Raw genomic sequence first — 13,839 nt, 5'->3', positions numbered from 1 at the left:
GCAAGCTCCTAGGCGGAAGGGGTTCAAGGGCAAGCTGTCTGACTGGAACATGGAGGCGGGGAGACGAGGCCCAGCACCAACGCTACGCTGGTCCGAGCTAGGCTAGAGTCGCCAGACGCCTGACCCACGGGTCAGATGAGAGCGTCCCCGTGTGGTGCCTGGCACGTGCCTCTATCCATTCCCCTGTCTTCCCGTCATCGGGAGGCAGTCTGGCGTTGGACAAGACACTGCTGGAGACGGCTAGTCAGACGTGCGGCGTGCCAGACGGGCCAGCCGTAGTTTGGTACGAAGAGCCAACCTGTGCCAGCCCCGAAGCTCTAGCTCTCATTCAAACGACTCATCCGGGTTCTCTCAGTGATTATGGGAGGCGACAATAGCGGGATGGCGGCTTCGGCGGCGGCTTGCGTTACTCCCGCAGGTCAGCAGAGCGGAAACATTCGTCCGAATATGACAATTGCCTTTTGTTTTAGTTCACCAACCGCCGCCCATCGGCTCAGGAACGTCTCGGTGTGTGTTGCGTATAAAGAAAACGCCACGAGCTTGCGAGTCGCCTGTCAATGCGAGGAGAGCAACCCAACACACCATCTTGATCCGTCCGTAAAGGCAATTGGGCCATTCACGCCAGTTCGATATGGGTGTATGCGGTACGCGTGTCGTTGACCGTAGACACAATAACGAAGCTCGACACCATTTCGGCGAACATGTCGGTAAGCATCATCGCCTTGCGAGAACATCTCGCGACTATTCTCAGTGCTTTCACAACCCACCAAGCTTGTCCATGTCTCGGTGTCGAAGAGTTGGGGAAGTGGCAGACTGAAACCACGCATGCCGCCTAAGCTTCCTCCCAGATGCAGCAATGCTCCTCCGAAAGGATGGCCAGCGCCTGAGCCGATGATCGCCCAAGCAAATCCCGGTCGACGGAGTCATGACACATGGGCAGTTGACCGACTCTCTGTCTTTTGTTTACCTGCATTGTCATAGCCATCTAGCGCTGAGGGCTGGCCACTGACTCAAAGAGCTAGAAAGACTGATAGGCCGCCGTCGACTGATTCGTGTTTCTATGTCTTTGGGGTCTTTCTAGCTTTTGCTGGTGGGTTTCATGCAGCAGTGAGGGTGTTCTCTTCAACCCTCCAGCTACACTTAGCGATTATGCAGTTGAGGGCGAGTATGCATTCATGTACGGATATGTACACCAAGCGGGCTACCTCCTAGTAGGTAGGTATTCTTCGTCATCCTAGGCAAGCAAGACAACTCGTGTCAGATTGGTACTTGGGGTCCGAGCTGCCAACCAAAGGGCACAGCATCCATCTTCTATTGATTCGGTACTTGACTATAGAGATACCTTGGTGTCTATATCTGAGAGCGTGCTCGAATGGGATGAAGCAACAATGTTTCATGGGGTCCACTCTGATGATCCCAGTCCACTGTTAGTGTTAGAACCGGAAGCTATCCGTATCTTTGTCTGCACATCTCAGTTTGGCCGCGATAAACCAGGGTTTATGTGCACTAAGACGCACCTTGTTTCTGAAGCTCAGCTACATAGTAAGCTCGGAGCCAGGCTCGCAGTTTACTGTGTACGGAGTACTGCGTATAACATGTCACTGCAGATACCCGCAGCAATACGGAGTACTGAAAGCTCTCTGGCAGTGAGGTAGGTAGCAAACAACGTGAACTCTTATCAAAAGGGCGTCATCAACGTATACAAGGACATCAAGTCACCTCGCATGTGAAGATGAAGACCAAGAAAGCCAAGTAAGATCGCTCTCACTGTGTGCTTTACATCCTTCTCGCGCAGTGTGAGCTGTTTCCATCAATAGCATGGGGGCAAGGCGTGTCACCATCGTCTCTGCGCAATGCAACGGGGTCCCCCAAGCTGAACATGGACGTTTGGTCTACTTCAGTGGAGTAGCTCACTGAGCTGCATCATCTTTTAGCGGTGTCGGTGTCCGTCCACAATGACTGAGCTGCTGCAGCACCGCCACCCTTCCTACCCCACTCCTTCCCAACGCGGCCGGCACGTCAGACGTTCCTTCCTGCTTGTGCGTGACAAGGCGGCCACTGAGAGCGGTGCAAGCCACACTTCACTGCTCAAGGCTGACACTCACAAGCATCAGCTCCGACTCCGTCTTTGCGATAACGCGTAGCTGCAACACTGGGAAATCGAAGCAAATTCGAGGTGAATCACTCTTTTTTTATTATCAAGATATCCGAAAATTGCGGCTTCTTCCTTACCTTGAGATTGTACTATTCCACCACCTCAAACCTCCACCCACACATCCACACACACTACTCGAATCCCCCACCGACCGGTACCCTCAGCTGCGAGCTGCCGTTCGATCCCACGCCGCATCCCACTTTCGATGCCGACTAGCTTGGACCGTTGCCTGGACCCTCGATGGGTGCTGGGATTGAACGTTTTGGAATGAGGGAAACGCTTCAGTAGCAGAAATCAAACATGTCGACCTTACAAGTGTCGAGGCGTTATCGCTCGTCGACTTCGGCGTCTTCCAGATCGTCCAGCGCCGCCAACTCGAAAGCTCTCGAAATCCTGCGCGGCCTCCTCGATACACTCACGTCCAGCACACAACGGCGAACCAACAATGGATATCCCGAGTTCCCCGTGCTCATCAAGAGCCTCCGTCAGATTCGACAGCACATTGCCGCGACCGAACCCCCGAGCCCGCCCCAAGACGATTTTAGGCACCTACACGGGTTTAACAGGCTCCTCGACGTGCTGAGATCCTACTCGGGCTTTTACAACCCCCAACGCCGGACCAAAGAAGAGAAAGAAGGTCTATTTGGATTGCTCGAAGCTGTCTTGGACGTCTTTGTCGCTGCCTTCTTGGACCATCCAGGGAACAAGCGATACTTTCGCCACAGGGTGGAAGGAGGCGGATGGGAGGCTCTCGAGCAGACTATTGCCAGCGTTGGCCTTGGCGGAAGCGACTCTGATCTGTGGACCAACTGTCAGATGTTTGGGAAATTGCTAGGATTCTCACTCGGGGACAAGACTATGGACGCCATCTGCCAGTCGGTTGCGACAAGTTCAGAACCGAAGGACGAAAATGCCAAGAACTCGACAGATCCAGAGGAGCCCCCTGAGGACGATGCTCAGCAACCAAAAACGCCGCAAGTTCCAGAACGAAAGGACGTAATCCAGGCAGTGCGCGATGGCATGCAGAAACTGGCCTTCTTCAGAAATCCTGAAATTTTGCGTGCTGTCGTGGGCTTCTGGGAGTCTATTCCGCGAGCGCAAGATATGCCAGCCAACTCTTGCTCAATGGTCGTCTTGGAGATCATGTCCAGCGCAGTTTCCGTCTCGATGTTCAACCTCGCAGCTCTCCACGCAACCGGAGTATTATCGCGATTCCTCCGCGTCCTTTTCAGCCCCGTCGCCAAACTCGACCAAGCAGAGAAGGACAAGCTCCTCATCATGTGCAAAAAGCTCATGTACTTGGGATTCAACCAGCCCGCCGACACCCAGTTCTTACTGGCGAGCAAATTGCCGGAAGCCTCGGAGTTCTGCTTGGAGATGACTTCGACGTATAGCGGCCCGCCGTTCTTTCAATTCGACCTCTCCTTGCATGGCCACTCGTCCATCGAATTACCCACCCTCGGCCGGTCTTTTCCTCCCAGCTCATCTCCAGGCTATACCTTTACGGCATGGATTCGTGTGGATCGTTTTGACCCCAACTCACATACAACCCTCTTTGGCGTCTTTGATGCCAGTCAGACATGCTTTCTCCTCATGTATCTTGAGCGAGATACACGCAACTTCATCTTACAGACCTCGGTCACTTCCAGCCGACCAAGCGTCAGGTTCAAAGGGATGTCATTCAAGGACAAGCAATGGTACCATATTGCCCTTGTTCACAGACGACCAAAAACAATGACTGCAAGCAAAGCCTCACTATACGTCAACGGTGAATTTGTTGAGCAGATCAAGTGTGCATACCCTTCGCCGCCACCACTCGCCAACGCTAGTACCGAAAGCTTCGCATCATTTGCTTCGACGAACGCAAAGCAACATCCTGTTCAGGCATTCCTAGGAACTCCAAGAGATCTTTCCAGCCAAGTTGGTCCCGGTCTGGTCTTTTCGAAATGGTCTTTGGCTTCAGCCCATCTTTTTGAAGACGCCCTAAGCGATGACTTCCTGGCTGTTCACTACGGACTCTCCCCAAAATACCAGGGCAACTTTCAAGATAGCCTAGGCGGTTTCCAGACTTACGAGGCCTCGGCGAGCCTAGGACTACGAAACGAGGTTTTCCATCCTGGAAGAGATGAGAGTTCCGATATCATAAGAGCCATCAGAGACAAGGCTGGCAGCCTCCTCCCAGAAAGCAAGATTCTACTGAGCATACTCCCAACAGGTGTCTTCAGAGAAGATGGTGTTTATCAAGATACCCAGCTTTACCGTGCACTGCCTCGGCCTGCAGCAACGAATCTCATTCAAATGACCCATAGAAGCGGTTCAGCCATTGCGATTAACGCTGCCCTGCCATGCCTTCTGGATGCACTCGCACGTTCCCAAGGTGTTGCTGTTCTATCTGGCAATCCCGTGGTGGTGATGCCCTCCTATTTCGACGACAACTTCTGGCGCCTTGCAGGCTTCACCCCTTTGGCTCTGAAAATTGTTGAAAGGGCGACTTCAGTAGAAGAAACTGTTCGAGCGGTCGAGATGACGTTTTTGTGCATCAGAAAGAGCTGGAGAAACAGCGAGGCGATGGAGCGTGATAATGGCTACGCTATCCTCGGCATGCTTCTCAGAGCCAAACTGGGCTATACCGTCAACTTGGGTGCTGACAGCGCCAATCTACGCTTACCGATTTCAAGTGAAGAACGGGACAGGCTGAGTTTCCAGCTTTTAAGCCTTGTCCTCGAATTTGTGGGCTATAACCATGCAGAGCCTTTGGAGTCCTTCATTGTGAATCCTCTGGCGTACCGCATTCTGCTTATCGATTTCGACACTTGGAGACGATCAGCTTCCATCACCCAAGAGCTATACTACAAGCAATTCGTGACATTCTCAGTGAAGAGCAAGTATCATCAATTTAATAGCAGGAGATTAATGCGCATGAGTGGGTCGACCCTCAGATCAAAGCCATCGGCACTGCTGACAAGCGACATGAAAGGAATCGTCAAACGGCTGCTCGACGCGATGAAAGCAGAATCGATTTCCGAGGAGGTGCAACCGCACTTCATGGCTGCTTTGGAGCAACTGGTGAAATGCAACTACACAGCAGAGGTGCACAGGTCACTAGCCTTGTTCATCACGTATGCCTTCCACTCGCCAACAGCCTCTCTGGTAAGGTCACCAAGACCTGTGTCTGCCACAGCCCGAACACCCACGACCGGATATGCCAGACGGGCAACTTTCGACTCCAATACTACATCGAATACGTCCCCCTCCCGGTTCCTGACCAAGAAACAACTCGGTGCCAAGATTCTGGGAATGTACTCAAACCTGCTCTGCGAAAAGGGCAACCTGGCCAACATCCGCAAGTTTGCAAGGACAGTGACGAACAAGGTGAGACCACCATTTGGAGAAAAGGATAAACAGTTATATTTATTGAGTATGGACCAGTGGCTGCTATATCTCTTGGCCAACGACGATCCCGAAACGGTAGTATATGGCAGCAAGATCCTGGCCAGACTTCTCATCACGCACGGCTCCACGTACACGGCCAAGTTCTCCGGTAAGACTGGTGGCTTCACCATCATGGCGCATCGACTTAAACGCTGGTGGCACATTCCCTCCCTGTGGCCAATCTGCTTCAGCATCCTATTCGGACTTGACGTGGCGAACGTGGATTTGGAACGCAACTTCGAGTTTTCCAGCTTACTTGAAACCTTTGGAAGAGCTCGCGTTCTCTATCCTGAATGTCTGCAAGTCATAACTTCAATGCTACAACATGGCTTGAAGGATGTCATGAAGCATCAGGAGGACCCAAATTCTCCTCAAAAGTCACATCATCTTCAAGCAAGCGGATTCGAAGGCCTAGAAACCCGGCCCCGGGCCAAGTCCATGGAGACTAGGGGTCTAGATGCGAGAAGTGAGTCGCTGCCCCTATGCACGGGAATAACAATGCTGACTTTCGTCGTAGTATCAGAGAATGGCCCGCGTGATAGCGAGCGGATTTCAAATCACGCGCCCATGCTGTTGACTGTCATCCGATTCCTGGCAGACTTGCACTCCCGGTCAGCCGACTTCAAGGACTTTGCATTGACGTCTGAGTATGTGAGGTATCTCTTATGGGCGTGTTATCCCATCATCGTTAGCACCGATGCTGTCACGCCAGATACGGAGCTCAACTCTCGAGATTCAGCTCTGACATTTGAGGGCGGGGATGTGATGATTCGCCCACTTGCCGGCTCTCAGCCTGGCCCCATCGTGCGGACGACGAGCACAGATGCAGTTGCTGCTTTGGCAGGGAACCCTCGTGGAACACCTCTGCGGAAAGCATCTGGTTTCGTTCTGCTCACCAATCAAACATCACCTCAGGCCCCGAGTCCGGTCCGATTTGCACCTGTCATGTCACCGAAGAAGAAGGTCGCTTCTCAACAGTCAAGCAGCGCTACACTTGACAGCATGGTGGATCTGGTCGTCAGTGTCTTTATAGATCAAGTCTTTACGCGCAAAGAGTTCCCTGGCTTCGGTCTCTTCCTCAAGATCCCGCCAGGTTTCCAAGAGCATCAAGCCTATTTCGAGTCTTTTGTCCTGAGAAAGACGCTTCAACAACTTGGAAGCCATGTACAAGCGAATCAGAAGGTTCTCAGCGAGCCTAAGGTTCTTACCAACATGGGTAGACTTGCGGCGCACGTCACCGATACCATCTTTGAGGGCTGGTTCATTAATGGTACTGAGCCTATGCTAGAGTTCGCTGGCATGGTGCTGGAGTATCTACAAAGGTCCGAAGTATCGACCATGAAGAGCGTTCGCCTGTGCAGTCAAGCCGTTGGGACCATCCGTCAATCATTCTTGAAGCTTCTTCTCTTGCGGTTTTCAGAACTGGACGATCCAGACACGCCGGACGCCAGCGCAAAGGAATTCATGAGTAACATTCTCTACTGGCAAGCTCCGATTCTGGGCTGCCTAGCGAATGAGGAGGAGTACATGAAGCTGTTCTGGTATCAATTGTGCTCGAAGCTGGTTGATCCCCGAACATCCATCAGGTCTACTGCAGCTACGATCATGCGCATCATGCTTGTCCAGAAGCCCCATGAATCCAAGGTGTTGTTCAGACAATGTGTAGCACCAGACCAGCAGCACCTGACGAAAGATTTCGTTGTTAAGCTCACCGAAATCGACGACGAGGCTTTCATCGAATGGGTGGACCAACACCGTGCGTCACTTGATGCATTCTTTTTCGGTGGCATATCAAAGATCTGGGAGGAGTTTGTCGTTGTCGAAAACCAGCGAACGGTTGATTCGGCTAAGTTCCGATTAGCGAAGCGCAGAGATCGACTGAAAGCATGGCAGACGGAGGCACTTACCGTGGATAACATCCTCCTCCGTCACGACATGGCGAACGGGGCCTGGATGAAGAGCATCTTTACCAGCGAGCACTTCAAGCATCAGCGTCTGACACAAGACCAGCAGGATGATATGGCCTTCCTGGGTGCGGCATTTGTCAAGATGGACAATGATCTGCGACGCCCGGGTGCTGTATTCAGCGAGCAAGCTCAGCTTAAGTGGAAGCTTGACCGGACTGAAGGACGCAACCGGATGCGTCTGAGGCTTCTGCCTGACTATTCCAAGAAGAATTCAGACTACCAACCGAAGAGGAGAGCAGGAGAGCCCTCCACTCCTTCAGCCCTGAAAGTCAACACTGCTATGGCCCCCGCGCAGATCGCACCGTCGCCCATCAAGTCAGCTACACCGGCATCATCACGTGTACAATCTATTCCGAGTCTCGATGGTGCAGAAACCCCCGATATCCCGCCGGATGTTGACCAGGACGCGGAGGCAAATGAGTCCGGCGTAGGCGCCGAAGAAGATTTTGAGCTTGTTGACGATCCGAACGATGCCAACGAAGGCGATGATGGCTTCGAGGACAAGAACCGCAAGGTTATGAGGCGGCTTGAACAAGGTGACCAAGTCCAAGCCGTGTACAACATCTCCCGCATCGTCGGTCTTGAGGGATGTGAGGGAATTCTTATCATTGGCAAGGATGCCTTATATATCATGGACAACGTCTTCCAGTGTGCTTCTGGAGAGATTGTCAATGCCTGGCAGGCACCTCCTGAGGAACGAGACCCTTTCTCGGAGATCATCACGGACGCCAAAACGACGGAGCAACGCCAGAGCTCAAGCCGGAGTGAACAAGAATCTCGCAGCTGGAGATGGCATGATGTGATCAGTATCTCCAAGAGAAGATTCCTCTTCCGAGACGTCGCGATAGAGGTCTTCTTCACAGATGGACGCAGCTACTTACTGACGTCCATGAACCCGATCCTGAGAGACGAGGTCTTTGGCAAGCTAATGAACAAGGCGCCGCATACAAACTCCGCTAGTTCACTTCCGAATCCCGAGGATGCTTGGCGTCTTGAAGCGCTGAAGGTCTCAGAAGAGATGCCCCAAGGCTTTGGTTCGAAGTTTGGAAGCATCTTCAACTCCACACCTTGGAATCCCGCCATGAAGAAGTGGCAGAAGGGAGAAATGTCCAACTTCCACTACCTGATGCTGGTCAATACGATGGCAGGACGCACATTCAACGACTTAACTCAGTACCCCGTCTTCCCTTGGGTTCTCGCGGATTATACGAGCGAGGAGCTCAATCTGAACGATCCGGCAACTTTCCGAGACCTCTCAAAGCCGATGGGCGCGCAGACCGCTGGCCGTGTGTCCGGGTTCAGGGAGTCGTACGATGCCCTGGCAGAGATAGGTGAAACTCCGTTCCACTACGGCACCCACTACTCGTCAGCTATGATCGTGTCGTCATATCTCATTCGCCTTCCACCCTTCGTTCAGTCTTATATCCTCCTTCAAGGCGGATCGTTTGATCACGCCGACCGTCTGTTCCAGTCGATTCCTCACGCGTGGAAGTCTGCCTCGTGCGACAACAAGGCCGATGTCAGAGAGCTGATTCCGGAATTCTTCTGCCTCCCAGAATTCTTGACGAACATCAATCAGTATAACTTTGGCAATCGCGAAAGCACAGGAGCAAAGGTCAATAATGTTGTCCTGCCTCCCTGGGCCAAGGGTGACCCCAAGATCTTCATTGCCAAGCATCGCGAAGCACTTGAGAGTCCCTATGTCAGCCAGCACCTGCACAACTGGATCGACCTGATATTTGGGTACAAGCAGAGAGGGGACGCAGCTGTAGACAACCTCAATGTTTTCCATCATCTCTCGTACCGTGGAGCAACGGACCTGGACAACATTAGCGATCCTCAAGAGAGGCGTATTACTGCCGGCGTCATCCACAACTTTGGCCAAACTCCTCATCAGGTGTTCACTAGGTCTCATCCTGGCCGCGAGCACTTTTCTTGCCCAATACGGCGGTTGGATACCTCGGTCTATGCTCTGACTAGGTTATCCCACCCACTGCTCGGTATGCTTCATTTCAACACAGATTGGTCTCAACTAACGAAAGTCCCAGAATCCCACGAGAGAGTAGCAACTTTGATTTACTCGCCAAAGATAGACCGCCTCATATGTGCCTCACCTTTCCGCCTGAACGTTGCTCCGTACGACAAGTTCCTCGAATGGGGCTATGCCGATAACAGTGTCCGCTTCTTCTTCAGCGACAACCGGAAGGTAAGACAGCCTGACAGGACTGTTACTGAGAGCTTTGCTGATGGCCACAAGCCCGCGGGACTATTTGAGAATCTTCACATTGGACAGTTATCTTGCGCCATCTTTGCAGACTCGAAGACGCTCATCACAGCGGGAGAAGACTGCGTCATCTCCGTATACGCTGTGCAGACAGCGCCTGGGAAAGTAGTTGATCTTTTGCCTCGGTCGTCGCTCTTTGGTCACCGGGCTCCCGTGACGAACATAGCCGTGTCCAAGTCCTTCAGCACGTTTGTGTCGGCGTCGACGGATGGCCAGGCTTTCCTCTGGGATATCAACCGTCTAGAGTTCATCCGCAAGTTGCCTCTCTCGCGGCCCGTGGAGTGCGCTCGCATCAATGACGTCTCAGGCGAGATCATGCTTGGATCCGGCCCCAACCTCATCTTATACACCCTTAACGGGACAGTCCTTGTCGACCAGAATGTGTGCGCGGAACCTGACGATTACGTTCACTCCTGTGCATTTTACGAAAGTGCTGGCGACGAGTGGGTTGAGAATTGCCTGATCTTCACCGGCCACAAGAGAGGCCGTGTGAACGTGTGGAAGAAGTGCGTCAAGAACGGGAAGTGGGTATTGGAGCTGCTCCGCCGCTTGGACCATACCGATCCACGATCAGAAGTGGGAGCCAATTACGACGCAGGCATTACTTGCATCACGCCCATGCCACAATGCGTCTACACAGGAGATGATGATGGGCGAGTGGTAAGTTTACACAACCTTTCGCTTTACAGAGCTCATGGTTTCTAACGCGGTTGCGCAGTACGAGTGGAACCTTGTCCAGCGGGACAGATAGAGTCTGGCCATTGCTGGCAACAAAAGTTATGGGAAGGGTGGCAATCGCATCCGATCAAGTTTATAAGGGGGCATAGCGGATTTCTACCAGGCTAGCATAGAATTGGCGTCCTCTCTCTCGCTCTGTCTCGCTTGGTAAATGATGATTGCCGCATTTGAATGACTTGAAGTGGGCCACGAGTGAATTGCAACTTCGCGTGACTGGTAGTGTACAGCAATAAGCCTTAAAACAGATCATCTCCTGGGTGGAAGTTCCAACCCGCGAGCCGCAAGTTGTAGCTTCGGTTCAGCAGCTCGCCCGAATAGCCACTTCATCCCTTGTTCGCTGTCTAGAGCCCGAACGCCGTTCATATTTACAAAAGTTTCCTTCCTCCGCTGAATGTTTTGGATTTTTCTAGATTTTGTCTCGCGGCGGGGGTTCATTCGTCGTCATAGCCCGTCAGTTGCTTTCTAGGTCCTGCGGGAACTGTGTAACACACAGCGTCGTTAGCATTGCGCCTCTTTCCTTTCCATGTTCTCCGCGAAGAGGGAGGGAAGCCAGCCCTATCGGCCTTTCGCGGTGTTTTCGTTCTCTCGAGACTCACCAGGGTATGTGACGGGGATGGGGGGCGCGTTGTAGTCGCCAATGAAGTTTCTGACGGGAGGGACGACGGCCAGCTGGATGGGACCGAGGGCGCCGAGGACGACGGACCAGAAGTAGGCTGGCTTCTCGCGGGATGCCCAGCGGCAGTAGCGAATGGGCCCGGCCCAGAATCGGGGAGATGCGGCGGAGGACATTGTTTAGGTACTGTGAAATTGACAATTAGCTATGCGATTAAATTACAGAAGGCGGCGATGCATTTCCTCGCCGTGACGTACTCAATTGACCGTATGGTGTGTCGTCAAATGATTGTTGCTATCGCTGGCGGCGGACGTCTTTCCACGATGACCGAAGCTCAGAATGGAGCCGCAAGAGTCCCGGGGCCCGGCCAGGGTCGGATAAACCTCGTCGGAATAACCTGCGATCTCTGAGGCACGTCCCTGAGGCACACAGCGGATAGGTACGTACCCCTGCTCAAAAGCGAGGCGGGAAGCCCAGGCCAGGCACCTCAGGTCCCAGGAATGGACCTCCCACCCGCCTCCCGGGGATTCTCCGACCACTACCTTAGCTTGGCAACGGCTACGTATCCCCAAGCTTCAAGACACATGCACCGGATCCCAAAAGTGCATGTCAAGCTCTCCCGCGCAGCCAGCTACGCAACGCAACGCACCCCAGCTGTGCGCCCAACTTTCTCTTTTTTTCTTCCTGAACCTCCCAATCCACCACCCCTCCTACGAATTTGTCCATTGAATTTGGTCAATCATGCGGTCTCTTCTCTCGCTTTGTCTGCTATTTCTGGCTGCCGCGGTGCACGCTGTTAGCGTCACTGGCGGCCGGCTTCTGGCAATTCTCGACGATGTTGCTGAGAAGGAGGGATACTCCAAGTTCCTCGGAGATTTGGAAAGTACGTCGGAGCTTATTTAAGATCATGCAAAATCTTGTGAATGAGAGCAATGGAAAGACGAGAGAATGCGATTAGCTAACCAATTGATCAAATCAGGCCGCGGGTTCAGCATCTCATACGAGACCCCCAAGAGCGAGTCTCTGCAGCTGTTCAAGCTCGGCGAGCGTGTCTACGACCACGTTCTGCTCTTCCCGTCTAAGAGCAAGGGTATGCGACTCAATTGCTGTTCGAGATCTATGGAGTCTATACTTACAATGGCATCTCCAGGTCTCGGTCCCAACCTGACCCCCAACATTCTCCTCCAGTTCGTCAACGCCAAGGGCAACATCCTGCTGTCCCTCTCCTCCGAGTCGACCGTCCCGACCTCCATCGTGAGCCTCCTGGCCGAGCTCGACATTGCCCTCCCCGCCGACCGCACCGGCCTCGTCGTCGACCACTTCAACTATGACACCGTCAGCGCCTCCGAGAAGCACGATGTGCTCGCCATCCCCGCCCCCAAGTCGCCCCGCGCCGGCGTCAAGAACTTCTTCCACGAGGACGGCGAGGTTATTGCCTTCCCCAACGGCGTTGGCCATGTCCTCGGTGCCGGCCAGCTTCTCACCCCGATCCTGCGCGCCCCGAAGACGGCCTACAGCTACAACCCCAAGGAGCAGGCCGAGGTCGTCGACGCTAGCGACCTGTTTGCCGCCGGCGAGCAGCTGGCTCTCGTCTCCGCTTTTCAGGCGCGCAACAGCGCCCGCTTTACTCTCGTTGGATCTGCCGAGTTGCTGAGCGACAAGTGGTTCGACGCCAAGATCAAGTCTGCGGCTGCTGGCAAGGAGGTCAAGACCTGGAACCGCGAGTTCGCCAAGAGAGTTGCCGGCTGGACTTTCCAGGAGACTGGTGTCCTTCGCGTCAACAACATTGAGCACTACCTCAACGAGGCTGCCAACGAGACCAACCCCGAGCTCTACCGCATTAAGAACGAAGTCGTAAGTTATTCTGAGTTGGATGCTCAGAGAAGAACAAGAAAAGGCTAACCTCCCGAGCAGACCTACTCCATCTCCGTCTCCGAGTACTCCTGGGACAAGTGGAACCCCTTCACTGTCCCCAGTGGTGACGAGCTCCAGCTCGAGTTCAGCATGCTCTCCCCCTTCCACCGCATCCCGCTCGCTGCCAAGACCAGCACCGCCGACGCCACCACCTACACCACCTCCTTCATCCTGCCTGATCAGCACGGCATCTTCAACTTCAAGGTCAACTACAAGCGCCCCTTCTTCACCAACGTCGAGGAGAAGAACACCGTTTCCGTCCGCCACATGGCCCACGATGAATGGCCTCGCTCGTACGTCATCTCGGGCGCCTGGCCCTGGTTGTCTGGCATCTTTGCCACCGTCACCGGCTTTGTGCTGTTCTCGGCTGTATGGATGTACAGTGCGCCTTCCGGCACTGCGACTGTGACCAAGAAGACGCAGTAAATATCTCAGGTGGGAGAAGGTTCTTCTTAAGATGAAGAACGAGGATATGCAGATACAGAGGTGAGGATTTTGTGGTGGGCCATGATTCGCTCATGGGAACCTCGGGATAGAGAAAGCGAGCACAAAATGAGACCTGGATTTTCACGACCATGTGATGTGGTCTGGAGCGTTGTAACTGTAGTGTACATCTGGCTATAGGATTGCCTCCTGATGTGAAGGGGGCTAAAAGCTTAGGTATCAAATGACTTTTACGTTTAGAGTGTCTTGCCGTATTTGTCTTGATTACCCTTCCACCTTCTCCTTCGTCTTT

At 53.4% G+C, this 13,839-nt stretch overlaps 3 protein-coding genes across 3 annotated transcripts; 2 read left to right on the top strand and 1 right to left on the bottom strand.

Annotated features, from left to right (window-relative positions):
* Positions 1-2,455: 2,455 nt before the first annotated feature.
* Positions 2,456-10,589, top strand: CABS01_15729 (beige/BEACH domain-containing protein; the record flags this gene model as incomplete). Its single annotated transcript, XM_060549063.1, has 2 exons — positions 2,456-10,498; positions 10,557-10,589. The coding sequence occupies 2 exons, from the start codon at positions 2,456-2,458 to the stop codon at positions 10,587-10,589; spliced, it is 8,076 nt and encodes a 2,691-aa protein (XP_060391021.1).
* A 418-nt stretch (positions 10,590-11,007) lies between these two features.
* CABS01_15728 (NADH-ubiquinone oxidoreductase 9.5 kDa subunit) lies at positions 11,008-11,365 on the bottom strand (the record flags this gene model as incomplete). Its single annotated transcript, XM_060549062.1, has 2 exons — positions 11,008-11,054; positions 11,173-11,365. The coding sequence occupies 2 exons, from the start codon at positions 11,363-11,365 to the stop codon at positions 11,008-11,010; spliced, it is 240 nt and encodes a 79-aa protein (XP_060391020.1).
* Positions 11,366-11,930: 565 nt separating this feature from the next.
* On the top strand, positions 11,931-13,529 carry CABS01_15727 (dolichyl-diphosphooligosaccharide-protein glycosyltransferase 48kD subunit; the record flags this gene model as incomplete). The annotated part of the gene is made up of 4 exons (XM_060549061.1): positions 11,931-12,072; positions 12,169-12,279; positions 12,340-13,043; positions 13,104-13,529. The coding sequence occupies 4 exons, from the start codon at positions 11,931-11,933 to the stop codon at positions 13,527-13,529; spliced, it is 1,383 nt and encodes a 460-aa protein (XP_060391019.1).
* Positions 13,530-13,839: the final 310 nt, after the last annotated feature.

This window comes from Colletotrichum abscissum, assembly GCF_030869225.1.
Source record: "Colletotrichum abscissum strain IMI 504890 chromosome Unknown Scaffold_72.1, whole genome shotgun sequence".
Taxonomy (NCBI): Eukaryota; Fungi; Ascomycota; class Sordariomycetes; order Glomerellales; family Glomerellaceae; genus Colletotrichum; species Colletotrichum abscissum.
The sequence above is the reverse complement of the archived record's forward strand: the minus strand, read 5'-3'. Positions and strand labels throughout refer to the sequence as shown.